This window comes from Bubalus bubalis, chromosome 1, assembly GCF_019923935.1.
Source record: "Bubalus bubalis isolate 160015118507 breed Murrah chromosome 1, NDDB_SH_1, whole genome shotgun sequence".
In the NCBI taxonomy this organism is placed as follows: domain Eukaryota; kingdom Metazoa; phylum Chordata; class Mammalia; order Artiodactyla; family Bovidae; genus Bubalus; species Bubalus bubalis.
This window is the reverse complement of record NC_059157.1, coordinates 141,064,292-141,091,040: the sequence shown is the minus strand read 5'-3', so window position 1 is coordinate 141,091,040 and position 26,749 is coordinate 141,064,292. Positions and strand designations below refer to the sequence as shown.

At 40.1% G+C, this 26,749-nt stretch overlaps 1 protein-coding gene and 1 long non-coding RNA gene across 10 annotated transcripts in view; one reads left to right on the top strand and one right to left on the bottom strand.

Moving 5' to 3' along the window:
- The window catches only part of LOC102416376, a 107,359-nt gene extending 88,577 nt beyond the window's left edge, over window positions 1-18,782 (top strand). Inside the window, exon 3 of the long non-coding RNA XR_328424.4 lies at window positions 18,662-18,782. This is a non-coding gene — a long non-coding RNA (uncharacterized LOC102416376). The remainder of the gene's footprint in view (window positions 1-18,661) is intronic.
- Window positions 1-26,749, bottom strand: part of PLD1 (phospholipase D1) — a 278,672-nt gene that overhangs the window by 31,295 nt on the left and 220,628 nt on the right. For 8 of the 9 annotated variants that reach the window (XM_044944848.2, XM_025285411.3, XM_044944860.2 and 5 more), the window contains one exon: window positions 19,582-25,055. The exons of the other annotated variant lie outside the window; for it this stretch is intronic. In XM_044944848.2, coding sequence (XP_044800783.2) covers window positions 24,831-25,055 — 225 coding nt within the window. In that variant the 3' untranslated portion in view covers window positions 19,582-24,830. Of the gene's footprint in view, window positions 1-19,581; window positions 25,056-26,749 lie in introns of those variants that run through there. 9 annotated transcript variants of the gene reach the window in all.

Sequence of the window (26,749 nt, the reverse complement as noted above, 5' to 3'; positions counted from 1 at the left end):
GTCTTAAACATGAGATAGATTCTCACCTTACAGTTTTTGAAGCATTAATTTTCTTATGTATAAAGCTATATTTACTGTTGTTTAGTCGCTAAGTCATGTCTGACTTGGAGACCCCATGGACTGTAGCCCGCCAGGCTCCTCTGTGCATGGGATTTCCCAGGCAAGAATACTAGAGTGGATGGCCATTCCCTTCACCAGGGGATCTTCCTGACCCAGGGATTGAACTTGCACCTCCTGCATTGCAGGCAGAATCCTTATCACTGAGCCTCCCAGCAATCCCATAAAGCTACATGGCCTGCAGCAAAGTAAGAGCACATTAGCTGTTCCTTCTACCAACACATGGGGCCAGCAGATAGGGCCTTTCTGTGGCATTTGTTCCTTGATGTGGCTATGTTTGCTAGGCCTGTGATTATTTTTGAGATATTTTACAAATGGTTTGGTGAACTGACCCTCATTCCCAATTAAATGAAACTCTAAAAGCACTTGAGAGTATTGAAAATGCAGCAGAAGTATACAATTATGTTGGAAACTAAAGTTTCCACGAAGATGGAGAGAAATGGAAGATGAATGTGGTTTAATCAGAGGGCTAATTCCCCAGGATGAAGAGGGGACCATGCAACATGGAAAGTGCAATTGACAATTTGTGAGATATTAGGAGGCTGACACTGAACTTGGATGTCTATTATCCTAAGATTAGTTCAGGAGAAGGCTCTGAAGGACAGTGGACTGAAAACTCCCTTTCGGGATGTAACCTCGTTGTTGTTGCTGTTGCTAAGTCACTTCAGTCGTGTCTGACTCTGTGTGACCCCATAGACCGCAGCCCACCTCGTAGGGAAAGGTAATTTTGTAGAAAACAGCTGGACTTAGCAGTGGCGTGCTCATTTTTAGGTTCTAGCACCACCTAGAGGGGAGAATGAAATAATTTTTATCCACTGCTAAGTCAAAGGAATCTTTATCAGCCGTTTTTCAGTTTTCAAAACGTTTTCATTTTAATATCTCATTTGATGTTCAGGTAATTATATTTGAGTTAGAAATTTCTATCTTCACTGTGTGGATAAAGAAATTCGTCTCCCAGGAGCTTACGGTGCAAAGAGTTTGACCAATTTTTATGTAACTGAAAATGTTCTCCATGAATTGATTATTTTGTAAACAACTTTATTCAGGTATAATTTACGTACTGTGAAATTAACTGATTTAAATATATGATTCATTAATATTTAGTGAATTTACTAAGTTTTGCAGCCATTACCATAACTCAATTTCAGAATATTTTTATCACTGTGTGATCACGTCTACCTCTTTTACACTTAATCCTCCTCCCCCCAACCCCTCAGCCTCAAACAGTCATTAGTTTGCTTCCTGTCTACATAGATTCGCCTTTTCTGGGCATTCTACGTGAATGGAATCATGCAACATGTGCTCTTTTGTGGCTGACTTCTTTCAGTTAGTATAATGTTTATGAGGTTTATCCATAGTGTAGCATTTATCAGTATTTCTTCTTATTGCTGGGCAGTGTCCCATTGTATTGATATACCACATTTTATTTGTCTGTTCACCAGCTGATGAACACTAGGGTTGTTTCCAATTTTTTGCTATTGAGATCAGTCCTGGGTGTTCATTGGAAGGACTGATGTTGAAGCTGAAACTCCAATACTTTGGCCACCTGATGCGAAGAGCTGACTCAGTGGAAAAGACCCTGATGCTGGGAAAGATCGAAGGCAGGGGGAGAAGGGGACGACAGAGGATGAGATAGTTGGATGGCATCACTGACTCAATGGACATGGGTTTGGGTGGACTCCGGGAGTTTGTGGTGTACAGGGAGGCCTGGCGTGCTGCGGTTCATGGGGTCGCAAAGAGTCGGACACGACTGAGCGACTGAACTAAACTGACCATGAATACTCACGTGAAAGTCATTTTTTTAAGCAAGAAACTTTCATTACTAAACAGGGACGTAAATAAAATGTGTAGAAGAAGAATTATATACATATTGTGTATTGGGGAAAAATTAAACAATCTGGAGATGCCTAAGGGGAAGATATCTGGGTTGTGGGTTCAGTATGTCTGCCCAAGAACCAAGGGAGTTCTTGGAAGCACATTCTTGCAGAAACATAGAAGAAATACAGGGGAATAATTCAAGATTTGCTTCGATGGGTTAGAAGGATTCCAAGATAGTTCTTAAATAATTTCTTCTTGGGACTTCCCTGGTAGTCCAGTGGTTAAGAATCCACCTTGCGAAACTGGGGGTGCAGGTTTGATCCCTGATCCAGGAACTAAGATCCCATGTGCCAAAGAGCAACTAAGCCCACAGAGCAACTAGAGAGTCCATGTGCCACAGTGACACAAAGAAGACCCCACATGCTGTAACCAAGACCCAGTGCAGCCAAATAAATAAATATTTTTTAAAAAAGAATTTCTTCTTGTTGGGTCAATACAATATGTAGCAGACGCAGACTTGGTAACACATCTGAAGTTGGGATTCCTATTATAATCCCTCCTCATGTGAAGATAGTAGTCAAGGAGACCTTTTAAAAGCTGGTGGCTCAGACGGTAAAGCGTCTGCCCGCAATGTGGGAGACCCAGGTTCGATCCCTGGGTCGGGAAGATCCCCTGGAGTAGAAAACGGCAACCTGCTACAGTACTCTCGCCTGGAAAATTCCGTAGATGGAGGAGCCTGGTGGGCTACAGTCCATGGGGTCACGAAGAGTCAGACACAACTGAATGACTTCACTTTCTTTCTTTCACATGGGGTCAGATGAATCTGAGTTCAAATCCAGGCTCTGTCAACATATGTAAGGATTTGGCTGGTGAGTCTTCTCATCAGTACCCTGAGAGGCAATGGCACCCACCTTACTGGGTTATTGGAAAGACTAATATGGTGTGTGCACAGCACTTAGCACAGGGCCTGGTACACAGGGAGTTCTGATGTTATTTTTATAGGATTGGATTGTACCCTAGACACCCAGAAACAGTGACATTGACCTCTGTTTATTTTTGAGACCCTCTTTCATTTTTTCATTGGTTGTTTCTGGCCAGAGATCCTGGCAAATAGAGGTATAAATTTCCTTTCGAAGTGATATAGTTTGTGGAAATGGAACCTTATAAAAAAATATACCGCTTATCACCCAGAATGCCATGGGCTGGTAGGAATATTTACTGCAAATCTAAAGGGAGCAGTTAGGACTTCAGGGGATAAACACTGCAACAATTAGCCTGATAAGTTAGCAACTCATTTTGCATATAAAAACGTTGCCTAGGACTCTATAGAGTTTTCCCTATTTATGGAAGACAGCCAGAGGTCCTAGGGTTTAATCAAAATTTAATACCCTGTGAGGGGAAATATGAAGAATACAAATTCTAAGTAATAGGCAATATGTCAAAAGCAGTAATTGCCAGCTTTAAATAGACCTTCCTGTTGTTCCTCTCCTTGTCAGCCTGTGCACCTGATTTGTAGTCAGGAAAACATGGCCAGAACCATATTAAGTCTCTGGAAAAACAAAGGAAAGAAATATGTATCCTGTTGCAGGAAAAATACATCCAATACTCAACAGAACCTTATTCTTTAAAATGACAGAACAACATATTCAAAAGTATTTAAATCAGGGAAATTTCCCCCAAGAAAAGTTGAAGGCTTTTATTTTATTCAGGGCCAGCCAGATGAGTCTTCTATGAGTGGTACCCACCTTCACATTCACCCAGCTGATACATTTAAGAGGTGGAAGTGACTGTGAGTTCCAGAAAGCTTACTGTGGAGGAAAGCCATCATCTGAGGAGGAAAGTCAATGGATGGTTCATCACCATCACTGGAAAAATGAGCTTTGTCAGTCAAAGAAAGAAATTCAGATTAATTCAGAATGCTATTGGGGCACTGAGGGGAAAACCAGATCAAGTTGGCTTGGTTAGAGATACCGTAAAGATAGGAACCAGCACTCTATTAGATGTTCTGGTACACTGACTAATTGGCTCAGATTTGTGAAGCCTTGCCTTGTGACTCTGCAGATCCTCCCACTAGAAGCATGGGTGTTGTTTTTGAGCATGTAGCTTGCTGTGGCCAATGGAATGTGGGCAGAGCGACCATGTGCCAGTTCCAGCTTAGGCCTTAGTAGTCATTTGCGTTTCCACGGTGCCTTCCTCTTGTGCTTCTGCCTTCTCATTGTCATGAGAGGAAAATGGCTAGCTCAGTGGAGGAGGAGGAGGACAGATCAATGGAGCAGATGTGGAAACATGCTCAACCTAGATCAGCCCGCACCCAGCCAACTCACAGATGCACAAGCCAGAGTAAGTTATAGCTGTTTAAAGCTCCTGGATTTTGAAGCCATCAAGCAGCATTATTGTGATGATGGGCTATTGATGCACATGACTGTTTTACAGGGTTAGTTTAAAGGGAGGCTGAGAGAACATTCATCTACAGACCATCAGATTTTCATCTTTGAAACAACTCTTGTAAGGATAACAAAAAGTTACATTTTCTGCAGAAACCTGAGCATGTCTTATATCTAAAATTGATGGCTCTGCATTTGAGAGTGAACAAAACAATTTCTGTGTAGATTTATATGGAATGGGGATTAGGGAAGAAGTGCACTCAGAGTTTTATTTAGATAATTGATTTTACTTAATGTCGTCTAGTCTGAAGAAGCTTCTCATCTTTTTATGCCCTCCCTCCTCAGGTCTTTGTCAGTTTTCTGTTTTTTCCATTTGAAGTCATCTCTTTACAAATCTAATTGGGTTTTGTGCAGCATAAATTCTTATTTACCAGCCTTATAGAATAACCCTGGGTACCCCTAAGAGCTGTCAGAGCCTTTGGTTTAATGTGAGATGGGAGAGGGTGTCGGAGTCACATGGGAACCCTCAGTTTAGCTGAATGGACACTGGAACTGAGATAAAGCATGGGGCCAGGTCTAGGTTCGAACTTTAAGCATTCCTAATTGCCTGTGAGGTCAGCATTATGCTGTCTGATGTATCTTAATCCCATCTTAGATAAATGCTGGGTTTAGGGCTCAGAGTCCAGGCTGGAGTTCTAGCAGCCAGGGTTGGGTATGAGATTGGGATTGGCTGTTGGACAGCACAGGAAGGAGAAGGCAATGGCACCCCACTCCAGTACTCTTGCCTGGAAAATCCCATGGATGAGGAGCCTGGTGGGCTGCAGTCCATGGGGTTGCTAAGAGTCGGACACGACTGAGCGACTTCACTTTCACTTTTCACTTGCATGCATTGGAGAAGGAAATGGCAACCCACTCCAGTGTTCTTGCCTGGAGAATCCCAGGGACGGGGGAGCCTGGTGGGCTGCCGTCTGTGGGGTCACACAGAGTCGGACATGACTGAAGCGACTTAGCAGCAGCAGCAATCCTAAGCACCAATGGGAAAGGACTGGAAAGTAAGACACTAAAACCATTAACAAGCAATACCATCAGGGGACTTCCTTGGTGGTCCACTGGCTAAGATTCCTCACTCCCAGTTCAGGGGGCCCAGGTTCAATTCTTGGTCAGGGAACTAGAGCCCACATGCTGCAAGGAAGAGTTTGCATGCCTCAACTAAGACCGGGCACAGCCAAATAAATAAAGATATTCTTAAAAACAGGCAATATAGTCAGGATCAGGCAGGAATGGAAAGCAGGGAGGACCAGGGCCTGGAGAGATACTCTGGGTACCTCTGCATGGCTGGAGTGGTTCTGGTAAGTCCTACTGGCTTTGCTCAGCTAGGGCTTCAAGCTAGTTTGAAGCCAGGCTCAGTAAGAATCAGAACAGGGAAGATGTTTGGTCTCAGCCTGCCAATCATGAGTAGCAGCCAGAGCCTTGTGCCGTTCATACTGCCCTGCTTACCCGAATTCTTATTCTACTTGAACAGGATGAGTTATGAAGAACGAAAAGACAAAAGGAATTACCCAGTATGTTGCAGCTTGTTTGGCTGCTTTTAACTTGCTAGAAAAAGGTCTTTCTTCCACTCCCAACTAGGAAATTTTATATTTCAAAATGCCTGAACTTTTTGCATATAGCTCTGTCTACTTCCCATCTCTGCATACCCCCACCACTTTATGTTCCTGGTGGGGGTTGGAGGGAATAACAGCTTTCTGGCTCAATAAATGGAATTAAGGTCATGGAGTTGAAGATAGAAGTTAAAAGGGAGATAGGCCATGATCCTCAGTGCAAGAGCTGTATCTTCTCTTGAGAAGAAAGACATGGGTGCACAGCTCATGTGATGGTGACCTGCCACGTGTTAGGGTGTCTGACCTCCCTGGCTTGCTTTGGACTGAGGGATTGCCTGGGATCCAGGACTTCCAGTACTAATATGAGGCAGTCATTGGATTTATGTGCTAGAAGGTGGTAGAACTTTTAAAGGCTCAGCCTATGGATGCAAAGGAACTGAATACCTAGTAATGAGGCTGTATTGTTGCTATATTGCTGGGTAACAAAGTATTAATTTTCTATTGCTACGTAACAAATTATCTCAAATTTAATGGCTTAAAACAACACACATTTATTATCTCACAATTTCTGTGTGTTAGTAGTCTCACTATAGCTCAGCTGGTCCTCTGCTCAGGTCATACAAGGCTGTAATCAAGGTGTCATCTGGGCTGTATTTTCATTTATTTTTAAAAAGTCTTTACTGAATTGCTACACTATTGCTTTTGCTTCTTTTCTTTTTTTAATGTTTTGTTTTTCAGGGCTCAAGATATGTAGGATCTTAGCTTCTCAACCAGGGATCAAAACCAAATCTCCCCAGCATTGAAAGGCAAAGTCAGCCATTGGACTGTCAAGGAAGTCCCAGCGCTGTATTTTCATATGGAGGTTTGAATTGAGAAAAATCTGCTTCAGAATTCATTCAGGTTGTTGGCAGAATTCATTGCCTTGCATCTACAGGACTCATGATGACTTGCTTCTTTAAAATGAACAGAGAAGAGTCTCTGGCCTCAAGGAGGGGTCAGTCCCTCTCTTAAGGACTTTCACTTGATTAAGTTAGTGTTACCCAGGATCAGTTCAGTTCAGTTCAGTCGCTCAGTTGTGTCTGACTCTTTGCAACCCATGGACGGCAGAACGCCAGGCCTCCCTGTCCATCACCAACTCCCGGAGTCCACCCAAACCCATGCCCATTGAGTTGGTGATGCCATCCAACCATCTCATCCTCTGTCATCCCCTTCTCCTCCCACCTTCAATCTTTCCCAGCATGAGGGTCTTTTCAAATGAGTCAGTTCTTTGCATCAGGTCGCCAAAGTATTGGAGTTTCAGCTTCAGCATCAGTCCTTCCAATGAACACTCAGGACTGATTTCCTTTAGGATAGACTTTCCTTTAGGTTAGATCTCCTTGCTATCCAAGGGACTCTCAAAAGTCTTCTCCAACACGACAGTCCAAAAGCATCAATTTTAACGCTTAGCTTTCTTTACAGTCCTATTCTCACATCCATACATGACTACTGGAAAAACCGTAGCTTTGACTAGATGGACTCTGTTGGCAAAATAATGTCTCTGCTTTTTAATATGCTGTCTGGGTTGGTCATAACTTTTATTCCAAGGAGCAAGCGTCTTTTAATTTCATGGCTGCCATCACCATCTGCACTGATTTCGGAGCCCCCCAAAATAAAGTCTGTCACTGTTTCCACTGTTTCCCCATCTACTTGCCAGGAAATGATGGGGCCAGATGCCATGATCTTTGTTTTTTGAATGTTGAGCTTTAAGCCAACTTTTTCATTCTCCTTTCACATTCATCAAGAGGCTCTTTAGTTCTTTGCTTTCTGCCCTAAGGGTGGTGTCATCTGCATATCTGAGGTTATTGATATTTTTCCCAGCAACTTTGATTCTAGCTTGTGCTTCATCCAGTCCAGCATTTCTCATGATGTACACTGCATAGATGTTAAATAAGCAGGGTGACAATATACAGCCTTGATGTACACCGCTCCTGATTTGGAACCAGTCTGTTGTTCCATGTCCAGTTCTAACTGTTGCTTCCTGACCTGCATACAGGTTTCTCAAAAGGCAGGTCAGGTGGTCTGGTATTCCAATCTCTTGAAAAATTTTCCACAGTTTGTTGTGATCCACACAGTCAAAGGCTTTGGCATAGTCAATAAAGCAGAAGTAGATGTTTCTGGAACTCTCTTGCTTTTTTGATGATCCAACGGATGTTGGCAATTTGATCTGTTTCCTCTGCCTTTTCTAAATCCAGCTTGAACATCTGGAAGTTCACGGTTCACATACTGTTGAAGCCTGGCTTGGAGAATTTTGAGCATTACTTTACTAGCATGTGAGATGAGTGCAATTGTGCGGTAGTTTGAGCATTCTTTGGCATTGCCTTTCTTTGGGATTGGAATGAAAACTGACCTTTTCCATTCCTGTGGCCACTGCTGAGCTTTCCAAATTTGCGGGCATATTAAGTGCAGCACTTTCACAGCATAATCTTTTAAAATCTGAAATAGCTCAACTGGAATCCCATCACCTTCACTAGCTTTGTAGTGATGCTTCCTAAAGCCCACTTGACTTCACATTCCAGGATGTCTGGCTCTAGGTGAGGGATCACACCATCGTGATTATTTGGGTCATGAAGATCTTTTTTGTACAGTTCTTCTGTGTATTCTTGCCACCTCTTAATATCTTCTGCTTCTGTTAGGTCCATACCATTTCCGTCCTTTATTGTGCCCATCTTTCATGAAATGTTCCCTTGGTAGCTCTAATTTTCTTGAAGTGATCTCTAGTTTTTCCCATTCTATTGTTTCCCTCTATTTCTTTGCACTTGATCTTAGCCAAAAGGCCAAGAAGCAATTGTTTTCCTCTATTTCTTTGTACTGATCACCTAGGAAGGCTTTCTTATCTCTCCTTGCTAGTCTTTGGAACTCTGCATTCAAATGGGTATATCTTTCCTTTTATCCTTTGCCTTTCACTTCTCTTCTTTTCACAACTATTTTTAAGGCCTCCTCAGACAACCATTTGCCTTTTTGCATTTTTTCTGGGTTGGGGGGATGGTCTTGATTCCTGCCTCCTGTACAATGTCATGAACCTCCGCCCATAGTTCTTCAGGCACTCTGTCTATCAGATCTAATCCCTTTAATCTATTTCTCACTTCCACTGTATAATCATAAGGGATTTGATTCAGGTCATACCTGAATGGTCTAGTGGTTTTCCCTACTTTCTTCAATTTAAGTCTGAATTTGGCAATAAGGAGTTCATGATCTGAGCTACAGTCAGCTCCCGGTCTTGTTTTTGCTGACTGTATAGAGCTTCTCCATCTTTGGCTGCAAAGAACATAATCAGTCTGATTTCACTATTGACAATCTGGTGATGTCCTTGTGCAGAGTCTTCTCTTGTGTTGTTGGAAGAGGGTGTTTGCTATGACCAGTGTATTTTCTTGGCAAAACTCTATTAGACTTTGCCCTGCTTCATTCTGTACTCCAAGGCCAAATTTGCCTGTAACTCAAGGTATTTCTTGACGTCCTACTTTTGCATTCCAGTCCCCTATAATGAAAAGGACTTCTTTTTTGGGTGTTAGTTCTAGAAGGTCTTGTAGGTCTTCAAAGAACCATTCAACTTTAGCTTCTTCAGCATTGCTGGTCAGGGCATAGACTTGGATTACTGTGATATTCAATGGTTTGCCTTGGAAACGAACAGAGATCATTCTGTCGTTTTTGAGACTGCATCCAAGTACTGCATTTCGGACTCTTTTGTTGACTATGATGGCTACTCCATTTCTTCTAAGGGATTCCTGCCCACACTAGTAGATATAATGGTCATCTGAGTTAAATTCACCCATCCCAGTCCATTTTAGTTTGCTGATTCCTAAAATGTCAACGTTCACTCTTGCCATCTCTTATTTGACCACTTCCAATTTGCCTTGATTCATGGACCTAACATTCCAGGTTCCTATGCAATACTGCTCTTTACAGCATCAGACTTTGCTTCTATCACCAGTCACCTCCACAACTGGGTGTTGTTTTTGCTTTGGCTCCATCCCTTCATTCTTTCTGGAGTTATTTCTCCACTGATCTCCAGTAGCATATTAGGCACCTACTGACCTGGGGAGTTCATTTTCAGTGTTGTAACTTTTTGCCTTTTCATACTGTTCATGAGGTTCTCAAGGCAAGAATACTGAAGTGGTTTGTGATTTCCTTCTCCAGTGGACCACATTTTGTAAGAACTCTCCACCATGACCCGTCTGTCTTGGGTGGCCCTACACGGCATGGCTCATAGTTTCATTGAGTTAAACAAGGCTGTGGTCCATGTGGTCCATGTGGTCACCTTTGCCATATTCTATTCACTAGAAGCAAGTCCCAGGTCCACTCCACACACAAGGGGAGGGGATTAAAGTTTAGATCAGGACTTTGACATAAAGAGTTATTTCTTATTAAATATCAGGATGAAAAAATAATTTCTCCAACATGAAACAATTCTAGTAAGAGCTCAAGGGTGTAACTATATCACCACATCACATCTGTATCACATAGTCTTCATGGGCATGAAAAGTTTCTGTCTGTGGGAGAATACAGGTGACTTTGCTAAGATTAATAGACATGGTTCAGGGTTTACTGCCTTGAAGCCTGATACTGAAATATTTTTTTAAGTTCAGATTAATGGAAATTATTTTCAAAATGTTTACTTTCTTCTTCAAAGCACATATTTCAGAGTGAAGTTTAAAGTAGAATAACATCTCAAGATAAAATAGATTATGCTAATTAATTGTTATATCCTCCTAGGAGCTAAATATTTGCTTTTATATAGACCTAATTAACTTTCTCTTCCAGTCTCTGAATACTCAGATGCCCTTCACAGCTGTAGGCTCATATGCTTCATTCTATGTTTGGTCACTTTTAAAGTAGGATTGCCAAGTAAAACACAGAATGATCAATTAAATTTGAATTTCAGATAAACAAAGGTATACTTTTTTAGTGTAAATATATCCATACTTGAGAACAAGTATGCATGAGAAATATATATTTTTAAAAAGTATTCATTATAAAATTTAACAAAAGAGGTACCTAACAGAGGCACTGAAAACTATAAAACACTGCTGAAAGAAATTAAAGGTCATCTAAATAAATGGGATTTAGAGATCCCTTGTTCATGGTTCAGAAGACATAATATTGTTAATATGGCAATACTCTCAAATTGATCAATTCAATCTATATCATAATACCAGCTGGTTCTTCACAAGAAGTTGACAAGCTGATCCTAAAATCTGTATGGAAGCACAAGGCACTCCGAATAGCCAATACAATCTTGGAAAAGCACAACAAATTGGAGGACATACACTTTGTAATTTCAAAACCTACTACAAACAAGAGTAATCAAGACTGTGATACTGTGATACTTTAGTGACACCAAGGACTGTAGCCCGCCAGTCTCCTCTGTCCGTGGAACTTCCCAGGCAAGAATACTCGAGTGAGTGGGTTGCCGTTTCCTTCTCGAGGGGAACTTCCCAACTCATGGATCAACTCACATCTTCTGCATTGGCAGTCAGATTCTGGCATTAAGTATAGGCATGTATGTTTACAAAATAAAACTGAAAGTCTAAATAAACACATGTATCTATGGCAATTAATTTTTAGCATAGATGTGAAAACTGTTCAAATGGGAAAGAATAGTGTTTTCAATAAATGCTGCTGAAACAACAGGATAGTCACATATAAAAGAATGAAGGTGAACTCTTACTTCACACTATATTAAAAAATTAACCCTAAATTGATCAAAGACCTAAATATAAAAGTCAAAAATCATAAAACTCTTGGAAGAAAACATCAGGGTTAGTCTTTGTGACCTTGGATTTAGCAACAGATTCTCAGATACATCACCAAAAGCACAAGCAACAAAAACAAAAAGATACATTGGATGTCTTCAAAATTAAAAGTTCCGTGCTATAAAGGATACTAGGAACAAAGTGAAAAGACAGAGCACATAATAGGAGAAAATATCTGAAAATCGTATATCTAACAAGGAACTTCTGTATAGATTATGTAAAGAGTTCTTAAACTTAATATCAAAAAGACAAACCAATAAAAAAGGGGCAAAGGATCTGAGTAGACATTTCTCCAAAGAAGATAAGCAAATGGCCAAAGAGCACATGAAAATACTCCTTACATCATTAGCCATCAGGACAAGGCAAATGAAAACCCCAAGGAGATGCTACTCCACACCAACCAGGATGACTATAATAAAAATATCAGATAGAAACACGTGTTGGTGAGGATACTGAACCATCATACATGGTGACAGAAATGAAAAACAGCCTGGCAGTTCCCCCCAAAGTAAAAGAGTTACCTTATGATCCAGCAATTTCACTTCCAGATATGGATCTAAGAGAAATGAAAACATATGTCCATACCGAAACTTGTGGGCAAGTGTTTATAGCAGCCTTATTCATAAAAATAACAGATGTCAACAACCCAAATGTATGTCAATCGATGAATGGCTGAACAAAATTTGTTATTTCCACCTAAGGGAATACTGGTGGTAATGGTTTAGTCACTAAGTTATGTCCAACTCTTTGACACCATGGATTGTATCCCACCAGGCTCCTCTTTCCATGGGATTTTCCAGGCAAGAATACTGGTGTGGTTGCCATTTCCTTCTCCAGGGGATCTTCCCTGACCCAGGGATCAAACCCATGTCTCCTGAATTGCAGGCGGAGCGTTTACCACCTGAGTCCCCAGAGAAGCCCTGTTTAGACCTTACCCATGTCATTTAATTTCTCAGTTCTCTGCTCCAGGAAATGCAAACAAATGGCAGCTGATCTGATCTGATGAGCACCTATTCTGAGATCATACCTGGAAATACTTGAAGTTCTTTGGAGAAGAGAGGACCTTTTTGGTCTTATATGGCCCTTCTGTAGGTTTACCTGGTCAATATCTGTTATGTGTCCCTGGTGTGATCTGAATGAAGGAAGGCCCTGAAGTGGTGAATGAAATAGCAGCATAGTCAATGGAGAAGATACCCACATATTCACCCCATATCATCTCAGGACCAAACTTTTTCCTTGCCCAGACTCCTTGCTTTAGAGTAGAAGAGATACATTTACCAGAGAAAATTCAGGGTACTCGGGTCTAGTACATGCTGTCTGGAACTGCCAGGTCCAAAGCAGTAACCCCGAATCTATTTCTGGCCCTAGGTACATGCTTTATATTATTTATGGCCTTTTACAATTTTTAGGCACTTTCATTGATTGACTTGTGTATTCTTTACTACAAGTCTTACCTTCAACAGTGAAATCAGAAGCTTTGCTTATGATGGATGTTCAATTAGTTACTATCTATCTTTGATTCCTCCAAATTTCCATTCTTAACTATAAATCTCCAGAGAGATCAAGCAAGGCACACACACAAGTCTATTAGTCTTGCTTGAAGTATACCGGTTTTGGTGACGTCAGGGAAGAGGATAAATTGGTGGTGCCTTGACTTGCATCTCTTAGGTCAGACACAGGGATCCTGAGCACCCACTCAGGATTTCTGCAAGTGCAGGAAGGTAATGTACATCTTCTAGGTAGCAGAGTTATCACAAATAATCTCCACCAGAGGCAGGTTTCCCATAGGAGGCTGTTAATGGTCCATCATATGCTTATCTTAGCATAAGAATGAAGGGTGGAGAATTAAATTGAAGTAGTTTGCTTTTGGGCTCAGGTATGGTTCAATAATTTATTTCACTGGTCTATGTGATGGGAGAAACTCTCAAGGCCTTTGCTTTCCCCTCAGACTCTCAATACTCATCTGTATCTCACTTTGGATGGTAATGGCTACATTTGTGCTGAACAGCATTTTTGCGTCAATAAATAAAAAATGGCAGTGATAAGTTTCTCTCTTTCTTTTTATTTTTCCTAATGAAACATGAACATTTGGTTCCCCATTGTATTGCTATTATCCATGATCTTTAATCTTTTATTTGATATGCATCCATGTCTTCATGTGTGAAAAATTCAAGGGTTGCAGACTAGCAGAAGCAGAAAGAATACTTAACATGTAAATGTTTCATGCAGTATAATGTCAGAGTTGTTACTAATGATCATTTTCTATTTGCAATAAAACATCCTTTCAGAGACCACGGCATTTGTTGTAGCTTTCTCTGACCTATGAAAGCATCAAAGAGAATGCTTCTGCCATCTACACCTCTTTGACTTCTAAAAACGGCCAGGTATCTTACTAATACACACGTTATTTTGCAAATACATTTTAAAAAATGAAATCAGGTAAAACAGGGCTCACTACTTACAACAATAGAAAGAAAAGTCGAGGTTGGCTTAAGTTAACAACAACAAAAATATCACGGCTGATATGAAATTCGGGATCCTGAATGCAAGGGGCTCCTTTTTCAGGGATAAACCTAGTGTCATTTTCCTTTTTATGAGTGGCATTTGACAACCATTTGACAATTCTTATAATAGAACTCAGTGTGGATATGCATACAAGAAGTTTCGGGATTCTTGCATGTGTGGGAAGGTGATGTACATCTTCTAGGTGGCAGAATTATCACACAGATAATCAACTCAGGAAAAGAACAGAGAAAAACCAAATATCTATCTGGGAAACAAGAAGTCTGGGGAAAAATAGAAATACATGGCATTAGGAAGTGTTCTAATCTCATTTTTTCACATGTATCTGTCCAGTTTTCCTAGCACCACTTACGGAAGAGGCTGTCTTTGCCCCATTGTATATTCTTACCTCCTTTGTCAAAAATAAGGTACTCATAGGTGCGTGGGGTTATCTCTGGGCTCTCTATCTTGTTCCATATACTCAAAATGGATTAAAGACCTAAACGTAAAACCAGAAACTATAAAACTCTTAGAGGAAAACATAGGCAGAACACTCGATGACATAAATCAAAGCAAGAGCCTCTTTGACCCACCTCCTAGAGTAATGGAAATAAAAACAAAAATAAACAAATGGGACCTAATTAAACTTAAAAGCTTTTGTACAGCAAAGGAAACTACAAACAACTCTCAGAATGGGAGAAAATAAATAGCAAAGGAAACAACTGACAAAGAATTACTTTCCAAAATAAACAAGCAGCTCATACAACTCAATACCAGAAAAATAAACTACCCAATCAAAAAGTGGGGAAAAGACCTAAACAGTCATTTCTCCAAAGAAGACATACAGATGGCTAACAGACACATGAAAAGATGCTCAACATCGCTCATTATTAGAGAAATGCAAATCGAAACTATGAGAGACCACCTCATACCAGTCAGAATGGCCATCATCAAAAAGTCTACAGTCTACAAACAAATGCTGGAAAGGGTGCGGAGAAAAGGGAACCCTCTTGCATTGCTGGTGGGAACGTAAATGGATACAGCCACTATGGAAGATGGTATGGAGATTACTTAAGAAACTAGGAATAAAACCACTATATGACCCAGCAATCCCACTTCTAGGCATATACCATGAGGAAATAAAAATTGAAAAAGACACATGTACCCCAATGTTCACTGCAGCACTATTTACAATAGCTAGAACATGGAAGCAACCTAGATGCCCTTCAACAGATGAATGGATACAGAAGTTGTGGTACATATATACAATGGTATACTACCCAGCCATAAAAAGGAACACATTTGAGTCAGGTCTAATGAGGTGGACAATCCTAGAGCCTATTATACAGAGGGAAGTAAGTCAGAAAGAAAAATATAAATATCATATACTGACACATATATATAGAATCTAGAAAGATGGTACTGATGAATTTATTTTCAGGGCAGCAAGGGAGAAACAGACAGAGAACAGACCTATGGTCATGGGAGGAGGGGAAGAGGGAGAGGGTGAGATGTACGGAGAGAGTAACATGGAAAGTTACATTACCATATGTAAAATAGATAGCCAGTGGGAATTTGCTGTATGACTCAGGGAACTCAAACAGGGCCTCTGTGACAATCTGGAAGGGTGGGATGAGGAGGAAAGTTCGGGAGGGAGGGGACATGGGTGTACCTATGGCTGATTCATGCTGATGTTTGACAGAAAACAAAATTCTGCAATGCAATTATCCTTCAATTAAAAACAAATAAATAAATAAAAAAGAAGTATAATAGTTGATGTTTGTGGTGTCGAGCCTCCAATATAACCCCAATGACCCCACTTCCCAGTACTCATGCTGTATATAGATATGGTCCCTGACTTAATAATGGTTTGACTTAAAACTTTTGAAGGGATAAGTATGCAATAGAAACTATACTTCAAATGTAAAATTTTATCTTTTCCCAGGCTCAGAACATGCAGCGCAATACTCTATGGTACTGGGTAGTGGTGGTAAGGCCATAGCTTCAGTTAGCCGTGTAATCACAAAGGTAAACAACCGACACTATTACAACCATTGTGCACCCGTACAACCATACAGAAGTTTTCCACTTTTGGTATAATATTCAATAAATTACATGAGGTATTCAACAGTTTATTTTGAAATAGGCTTTATGTTAGTTGATTTTGCCCAACTATAGACTAATGTAAGTATTCTGAGCACATTTAAGGTAGGCTAGGCTAATGTGTTTGGTAGGTTAGGTATATTAAGTACATTTTCGATTTAACAATATTTTCAATTTAAAAGCGGGTTTATTGGGGCATAACCACATCATAAGTCAAGGAAGATCTCTAGTCTTCTCCCACTCTGAATAGCGCTGACTGGTGTAATCAATAGGATAGTGTTGTAATGATGGTTTGTGACTTCCAAGACTAGGTCATAAAAGACATGTGTTTTCTGCTTGGTTTTCTCTTGGATCACTCGTTCTGAGGGAAGCTAGCTGCCATATTGTGAGGCTACTCAAGCAGCCCTATGGTATGAGGATTTTCACTGCAGCATATATGTGGTGGTGGGTAGCTGGAGGTAACTTGGGGTCAGTTTGTGGGAAAGTGATGGATGAAATGTGATGATTGCATAACAGTAAGCTCCGTGATTAAATGCAAGAGGTCAGACCTGCATACATCAACATACCTAAGTATTAAAATTAGTGCTTTCCCAGAAATAATATTATTTATGTAAATAAAAATTCCTCAAACAAGAGTACACATTTTACAAGAATACATTCAAGTAAAAAGATACACAAAAATACATTAAAATGATTAATACTGATCACTGCAAGGAGGAGAAAATGAATGGAATGTGTAGATTAAAATAAGTAACAAATGAGTTAAACAAGAGAGCGAGTCTTAATGGGCCTTGGACTGAGGAATGCAATTTACTCAATCTTCTGTACTAAAAGTTGCGATTTAAAATTAAAGAAAAAACTGGAAAAAAAATCCAGAGTTTCAAGAGAAAGAGCATATGAAAGTGTGTAGAGAGGAGTAGCACACAGTGACATCTCACACCAATTTCAAACAAAAAGGCATCTATGATCCAGGGCTGGGCTGTTCTGGGCATAAGAGCAGGTAATTAGCAGGGTAAGGGAAAGATAATTTAACCAGCCAATCAGGAACTTCCTGACTTTAAATTCTGCAATTTGCAGCCACATGAATGGATTTGGAAGGTATTATGGTAAGTGAAATAAATCAGACAACAAAGACAAATACTGTATATCACTTAATGTGGAATCTAAAATATACAACAAACTAGTGAATAAAACAAAAAAGAAGTAGACGCACAGATACAGAGAACAAACTAAGGGTTAGCAGTGGGGAGGGGACGAAGGGGCAAAGGGATGGGGGATTTTAAAAAAGGGGGCTTATTATGGGATTATGGAGAAGGCAATGGCACCCCACTCCAGTACTCTTGCCTGGAAAATCCCATGGACGGAGGAGCCTGGTAGGCTGCAGTCCATGGGGTCGCTAGGAGTCGGACACGACTGTGCAACTTCACTTTTACTTTTCACTTTCATGCATTGGAGAAGGAAATGGCAACCCACTCCAGTGTTCTTGCCTGGAGAATCCCAGGGACGGGGGAGCCTGGTGGGCTGCCGTCTATGGGGTCGCACAGAGTCGGACATGACTGAAGTGACTTAGCATAGCATAGCATTATGGGATTATATGATTATAATTATATGATTATATGGGATTATATGATATGTATATGGAAATTTTGAAAATTGTAAAGCACTATAGAATTTAACTTATTGAATTTCATTCAATAAAAACATAAATAAATTTTAAAAATCTTAGTATGATGGGAAGGAAATCCAAAAAAGAGGAGATACATGTGTACATATAGCTGATTCACTTTGTTGTAGAACCGAAACTAACACAGTGTTGTAAAGCAACTGTACTTCAATAAAAACTTAAAAAGAAAGTCTTAGTGGGATAAGTAAAATGTGGGGACAAAAGTTTCTGATTTTGTCTTTTACCTTAGTGTCCCCTTTTCTTTATCTAGGGAATGCACTGTAACGCAAAATTTCTTATGAATGAAGACTTGTTATGAAAAAGAGGCTCAGAAAATGTCTTTATGTTAAAAGACTTTTTAAAAGTACTGCTCCTGTTTTGTTTCTCATAAATCAGCTAATGTTTGTCCACTGAGTTATCTGGTGCAATTCTAAACCCACCTTTTGACCTACTTACTGTCTAGAAAGTGAATAGCCAAATATCATTGGAAAAACTATTTAATTTTCTTAAGTCTTTCAAATGTGATTTTGATGATGTTTAAAGTTTCCATTATCACAGCTCAAACTATATTTTAAAAAGTTATTGAGACTTGGTAAATATAAAGAGGAATTTAGAAATCTACTTCTTATCCCTCCACTCTAACATAAAACAACTCAATTCTTTATGTTCTCATCCTCTTTACAGATTGGCCTGATGAATCTCACGTACCACGAGCAAAGAATGCTTTCAAGTCACTTTCCACATAACCTGAACAATATGCTACTCATTGTGACAAGCCCTACATGAAGTATGAAGAAGAAGACCCTTGTCTTCAAAGAAATTACAAGCTTCTAGAATAAGAATACTATATTATGAAAACAAATCCACAGGCCCATTCTAGGGGGCACTGTTGATGCCTCACCACACGGGCTGTCCCCCTACCTCTGAGGTCACCTGTGCTGCAGAGGGCGGGTCTCCACGCTGCAGCTTTGCCTCTGATGGGTTTCCCTCTGCCTCTCTACTCGCTCTCTCGGACCCATGTGGAGAAGTAGAGATAGTTATTGCTCAGACATCTAATGTGTCTGGAGCTTAGTAGGGAAAGCAGGGCTGCAGGTGAGCAGAGAGATAGCAGGGAAGCCATTGGATCACCTGAGCACTGAGTGGAATGGGAAGAACAAGCCAGACCCTGAAGAAGTGAAACGGAGAGAGAGGAGCCCAGGATGAGTCTACAAATGTGAGCAGTCCCCTGGAAGTCAAAGACAGCTTGCAAGACGCCTAGTAGAGATAAGGCTGAGGGTGTCCTTGTTGAAAAGGCCAGTGGGGTACGAAAATAGGCAAAACTAATCTCTGTTTAAAACCTGGGGAAAGTGGTCGCCTTTCAGGGAATAGGTAGTAACTGAAAGAGGAGGGGGCAAAAGGGGGGGCTTCTTTCTTTCTCTTTCTGGGTGCTGCTGAGACTCCTGCATGAAGCTTGTGAGAAGGACTGGGAACGGCAGGGGACGCTGGGGCTCTGACACCTGCTCCAGGGTGCACACTTCTGTCTCCAGCTCAGACCTACATCGCACTGGCTCTAAAAACCTCATGTGCAGAAGAAGGAATCTTCTTTTCAAAGAGAGGGACACTGCTGATTTCACACTTTTAATTGCTTAATTAATGAATATTTACATTTTAAAAGTCAGTTAAGGGAGTCGGCATTGAAAGCACTGACTGTGAGGCAGAGAATGGATACATGTGTCATTTCCAGGGCTTCACAGAAGGAAAATCCAGGGAGACTGAGTTTCTTGAGTTCACAATTCTCATTCTGAATACAAACCGTTAGGTCTACCCATCCTCATTGAACACTTTAGTTAAAAAACATTATCAACAGTGCTTCATATTGAGTGCTCAGCTGGGAGGAGATTGCATGAGTTGACAATAACTCTTTCAGAACCAAAACTCATATGACTTTTCATTCCTGAAAGAACTTGACCTTGTTACCATTATTCTATTATAGAATGCTGGCTCTGGGATAGGGAAGAGTTGAAAACCTTGTTCATGGAAGAGAATAAAACTCACTCAAATCTGTTTGGTTGAGGTATTCTAACTGGACATTCTCTGCTCTCGGGAGAAGGATCAGTAAACATTTCTTAAGGATAGCAAGTAGTTTGGATTTGCAGATCATTTGGTCATGGGGCATGTAAACAAATGGACATGGCTGCAATCAAGGAAAACTTTATTTACAAACACAGGAGGCCCAGTCTTAGTTTGCCAAAGCCCATCATAAGGGTGAGGCTAGGTGCCTGAGTTCTGTCCAGAATACCTGAATGTTCTGAATGGGTGAATGTTCATCAATATGTATTTGGTTTTTGTGTCAGAGACATGTGCTCCAACTACAATACTCTAGTATGAATTTTTAGAATGATTGAGGAAGAGTATCAGTAGTTTTGACCCAGACCATTTTATGTGATGAATCCAAGTGGAATATACCTTAGGAGAACATGATGTTATATTTCCCAGTGTTGAGCAGAAGTAGGACAACATTCACTTAAGTGCACGTATCTAGAATAAAGTGAACAATTGAGTTGCTGGAGATAGGAAAGAGTATTTAAGCCTACATTTTGGTTGGACAGCTATCCCAGTCTCTGACTTTAAAACGTAAAAGTTTAAAATGATTAGTGTGACAAATTTTCATTTATTTTAGATTAACTTTTTGTTTTTAAGTTAAAATTTAAAACTGATATAAAGGAAAAAATAAGATAACCTATAATAAATTCAGTCACAGCATTTTTGGTTCCTTCAATGAATCCTAATCTGAAGTCAAACCTAGTAATATATCACATGTGAATTAAATGCCATTAGGCATTTATGATGGTATCTGCCTCCCATAAACATAAGACAAATCCATTGATTCTTCACCTGCAACGTTTTGATAGATGGTGAATTCCTTTTCCAGTGAATTTCTAGATTCAAGAATTTCTCAAGGCCTATGCCTGGTAATTTGGCCACTTGATGCGAAGAACTGACTCATTTGAAAAGACCCTGATGCTGGGAAAGATTGAGGGCAGGAGGAGAAAAGGACGACAGGATGAGATGGTTGGATGGCATCACAGACTCAATGGACATTAATTTGGGCAAACTCTGGGAGTTGGTGATGGGCAGGGAGGCCTGGCATGCTGCAGTCCATGGGGTTCCAAAGAGTCGGACACAACTCTGTGACTGAACTGAACTGATGCCTAGTAAAACTCATTTTAAACCTCCAAATTGCCAGTATTAATTGACCTCAGAGGATCTTCCAAGGGAATAAAATTGTATTCCTAAGCACACTGAAAATCCTATAACATTTGCTCATTTCATAACAAGAGAATAGAGAGGGATGAGAAGACATGAAGAGTCCTCTTTAGCTCCTCTCCAGAGGGTGACAGGCATCTGAGAATGCTCACGTGCCACATCAGATCAGAAATGTTAAAAAGAACCATTACCTCTGTTAAGATGTAAGATAACAGGCAGAACAGGTTTTATATACATTATGAAGACCCTGCACTTCTTTATCTTACATCTGCTAAAAAAAGTTTTCCTGGCTTGCTGTTTTCATCTGGAAGACTGTTAATTCACAATATATTACATTTTCCCGTTATTACGTAAGAGATTAACTGCTTACATTTTTGATTACCTAGAGATAAAATTTTTTCCCAAAGATGCTATTAAAATCAATGTTTTGTTTTATAATATGTCACTCAATTATTTAATGACCAGCTCTCCAAGCCCTTCTGTGATGCTTTACAGCTGAAAAAGAAGACAGTCCCATTGGAGGGTGAGTCACCAAGTGGCCACTTGCTCCAGAGCACACGCCTGCGCTGGACCTGCTGTGCTGAGTGTCCTCCAATGACTAAGTTTGGTCAACATGAATAGCTTTAATAGGCCATGACCACTTTCTACCCTTCACTTCTTATAATCACAGATTTTTTTTCCCCTTCTTGAAAGCAAAAATTATCACACGGATTATCAGAATCTCAGGTATAGCACTTAAAGGCTGTAATTATCTTTTGTAATTTCAAAAGATTATAGTCAATTTAAAATGTACAGATTCATAATAGTTTTTCAAGATGCTAAATCCCTTGCATTTTAAAGTTTATATCAGACACTGCAATGTTAAAGTATTTGAACTTCTAGTAGGTAGTAATGGTGTCAGAGAATGATGGGTAATTAGGTCATGCATCTTGTGTCCACAGCCCATGCAATTTTTACAGAAAGGTGCGCTATGTAAACTGCCACTGCAAAGCAAGAAATTGTGGCCCTGAATTTCCCATAAAATCTACCCAAATAAATCTTGTAGCCCCTCTCTTTGCATATAAACATCTTGCCTTTGAGAAGATTGAGTAGAAAAGAACCTTGCTAACAGTTTCTTTAGCAATAGCAGGAAGATTTCTTGTCTGAGACTCTATAAGGTTTTCATTTCATTAGTTCTCTCCTCCATCTCCTTTATTCATCCAACAAACATGTACTGAGCACTTCCTATGAACCAGGCTCTGTTTCAAGCTCTGGAGATAACATTATGAACAAAACACAGGAAAGTCCCTGCCCCATGGAGCTTCCATTCTAGTTGAGGGAGACGGACAAGCGCATAAGTCTATAAGATCACAGGGTTCAAAATAGCTTAGAGACATCCTCTCTGTAATCTATTTATTGCATCTCCTCATTGTGGGGCAGTGATGAGTGAAAGGAGAGGCAGTAGTGGATTGCAGCAATGTCATTAGTCCTAATGGGTGAACGTCAGTGAGTCCATCAAATAACAAGGTTGTTAGTCCATAACTAACAAGGGTCCATCAACTAACAGTTTCCTCAGCTATGAAATGGGAAGAGGTTGTATTACGTGCTTTTTTTTTTTTTAAAGAGAAAGGGCTCTTTCAAGAGCCGGTCTTTTGACTCTTCTACAATTAAAAGAACATTTAAAAAGAAAATATAAGAAATTCTTAGGTATTCCACATACACTCAACACTTTAAATGCCAATCTAAACTTCATAAATAGCAAACATCTTATTTATGATTGCTATAGAATGAAGCAATATTTTCATCTCTGGCCACCATAAAAACATATTAATTTCCATTGTTGGTTACACAGTCTCACCTCATTTGTAAAACTCTCTTGTGGGTATGTAACACTGTCTCTTTCCTGCTAACTGACTTTATGCTGTTTCACTGGCTTTATGTTCCTATTTAATCTTTTCCACTGGACTATCAGCTCTATGAAACAGGCATGGGTTCTCACTTCTTTGGACAAGATTCTGTCCGGGTAACCCATAAAGGTGTAATTATTGCACCCAGTGTAAGCGTGAAAGTGAAAGTGTTAGTCACTCCATCGAGTCCTACTCTTTGCGACCCCATGGACTATAGTCTGCCAGGCTCCTCTGTCCATGGGATTCTCCAGGCAAGAACACTGGAGTGGGCTGCCATTCCCTTCTCTAGTGGATCTTCCTGACCCAGGCATCGAACCCAGATCTCATGCATTGCAGGCAGATTCTTTACTGTCTGAGTCACCAGGGAAGCCCCATCTATACCATATTTTATGGCCTGTTGGGAACCCACATTAGTTCTTCAAGTTGTAAGAGTGGTTCTGCTTAATAAAACTAGAGCTATGGGATATCAAAGGGTATGTTAACATCCAAAAAAGAGAAATGGATTTCCTGAACAATTCACAGATGAGGATAGTGTGAATTAATAAATAATCCTAACCTCTTTGGAACTCTAGTGGAATGTTAATGCTTATTTAATAATGCAAGAGATGGTACATGTATTTTACAATCAATTTTTCTTCTAGAAGGTAGCATAGCTAGAGAGCTGAATGTCAAATAAGGCTGGGCTCATACTCATTCACTTGGCATGAGTTATGAAGCCCCTGATTCTCTTGAAAGACAAGTTGTATTTGCTGGTTTTATTTTGAAATGTAGAAACTCCAATTTCAATCAGTCCAGCAGCTAAGGATGGCAGGAAATTTTACAGGACTATAAGAAATGTTCTTTCCTTATCTGAATCTGATTCCCACCAACATGTTGGTGATTTCTGAAGGCTGTATGCTCTGTCTTCGAGTTTTATGGGTTGCTGTGTAATCAAATATCCTACACATGTTTTCAAATCTGATCTGATGGGCCCTATCATAAGAACACATCTTGTCAGTGGCTTTGGAGGTAAAGTGAAATCTCTGCTGTAATAACCAAATTTAATTCCTTCCTGTTGCTCTGTCGTGTCAAGATACATACTGTCAATATTATCAAAAGTACCTAACATGGGTTGCTGTATAGATTAAGGTCTGTCCTCCCTTTCAGTCACTGGAAAGGAAGAAGGACCACATCCTTGGTTGGGTGCACACCATGACTCCAGGACCAGATGGGCAGAGCATCCCATGGAACCTTCAAGAATCTCAGAGCAGCATCACATCTTCTAGCAATAAAAACTCTGTAAAACAGAGCCTGTATGGATTACAAGATGAAGACAGGTCTAGCAAACAACAGCTGCATGTGTGAGGGTCAGAGGAGATTAAGGAGGTTCAGACAACTTTTGGCAACGTAGATCAGTTACAGATAAATTCTTGTTAGCAAAGAAAATGCACTTTGATATACATCACGGAATTGAAATATGTGTTGACGCTGTTGGGTATATGCTACCTAAGAACGCAGTCCCTTTTTCACAAGGAGAGGCACGAGGAATTATAAGGCCATGCCGATGTTCATCATTCTTACATCAGTATGAGTGTAGCCCTTCCAAGTCAACCCAAAGTGTTGCAGTCCAAGCGGTGGATGTGTGCTGTGGGTCTGGCTTTGTCTGTTAGGTCTCCAGAAAGTCAGAATGTGACGTGTACTCTTCAGAGTGGAAGTCTCTGAGCTGCAAACAAGGATAACGCTTAAGTCCAAACCTCCATGGGCACCATGGCTTCCTTGGTTCCAACAGAAGGCAGTAGGTTTTCTTCAGACAAGAAATAAAAGGGGAATTGCACCAAGAACCCACGGATCTTTTTCAGTTCTTCCTCAGCTCTAATGGGATCCTCCTTTGCTAATATGGGCTTGCTTATAAAGTCTCTCAGCTGAATTAAATTGTGTACTTCATCATTGGGAAGGCACCGGAACACCTGATTAAAATGCAAATAGGAAACTGAGTGATAAGTTTAAAAGAAAGCATATCCCCTTTATGGAAAATACTCATTCTGACAGACAAAACCTATGTTTTATGAAACATATATTAGTTTTATGTTACATCACAGACCTGATTGAAGGGTTGTTTCTTTTATTTGCTACAGAGAGTGCAGAGAGTGCTAGATTTGCTTCCATTAAAAAAAAAAAAATCATAGAGGACCTTCCTGATGGTTCAGTGGTTGAGACTCCGTGTTTCCATGCAGGGAGCATGGGTTCAATTCCTAGCTGGAGAAGTTCTATATACCATGCAGTATGAAAAAAAAAAAAAAGATAGATCCTATATCTGATCTATGGGGGAGGGGTGCTTCCCAGGTGGCTCAGTGGTAAAGAATTGGTCTGCCAATGGTGGAGACCTGGGTTCAATCCCTGGGTGGAGAAGATCCCCTGGAGGAGGGCATGGCAACCCACTCCAGTATTCTTGCCTGGAGAATGCTATGAACAGAGAATCGTGGTGGGCTACAGTCCATGGGGTCACAAGAGTCAGACATGACTGAGTGACTGAGCACACATGCATGCATATCTAATCTGCATTATCCTGTGACTGACCACAGGATAATGTCAAGCTAGTGGTAAGGAGATTCATGAGTGATAGCCCACTTTAAGGTTAATTTTTTTGGATAATAATCATCCCTGAATTTCATTGGAGGTTCATGTCTAAAAGAAAAATTGTATATTTTCTCTAACTTTTTATTTTGAAAAATGTTCATGTCAGTACCTGTACTTAAAGTTATAAGTTATACATGTATTTTGCTAACTGAAAATAAGTTTCACATAACACTTCACACCTGAATACCTCAGCATGCATTTCTTATGAATAAGGACATGTGCCTATATATCCACAATACCGTTCTCACACCTCAGGAAATCAATTTCATGTCATTTAAGATATGGTCCATAGTCAGATTGATCTGATTATTCCCCAAATGTCTCCTAGAGCTGTTATTTCTCCCAATCCAGGATCCAAACTAGGCTGTACCCCACATTTTAAAAATACTCCACACACACGACCTATTTAATCATGGCCTCGAGTCCTCAGTAGGAAATAGGTCTATGTAGATAGTTGTTGTTTCATTAGAAACATGAATTTTTGTGTTCACAGATGAATTTTCTGTGCTGAAGGAAGTCTGGAAGTCAGAAGAAGAATGCCCTCTTATCCTGTTTATGATGGACAGTCATATGATAGAGTCAATGGATCTCAGCTTGAACATTTTCTGTGATAGAAAGCTAGCTACTTCATGACATAACCTGGTCCGGGGCTGGGGGACTCTGAACTCTTGCACACCCTTTGTCATCACTAATGGATGGAATGTACCAGAAGAGCCATTTGGCTTCCCTAACAGATGAAGCTGGTTTTAAAACACCTTTCCAAAATTACAACTGTCCAAATGAGGAAGTTTCTCATTATTAATAAGCTTCATCATTAGAATGGATATAATCTACTATGTGCTAAATACATTTAACTGTCCAAATGAGGAAGTTTCTCATTATTAATAAGCTTCATCATTAGAATGGATATAATCTACTATGTACTAAATACATTTAACAGATTATTTTTTATCCTCATGACCATCTCATGAATATTCCCTCCAATTTATAAGAGGAAAGAAAGGAAGGCTCAGAACATGAAATT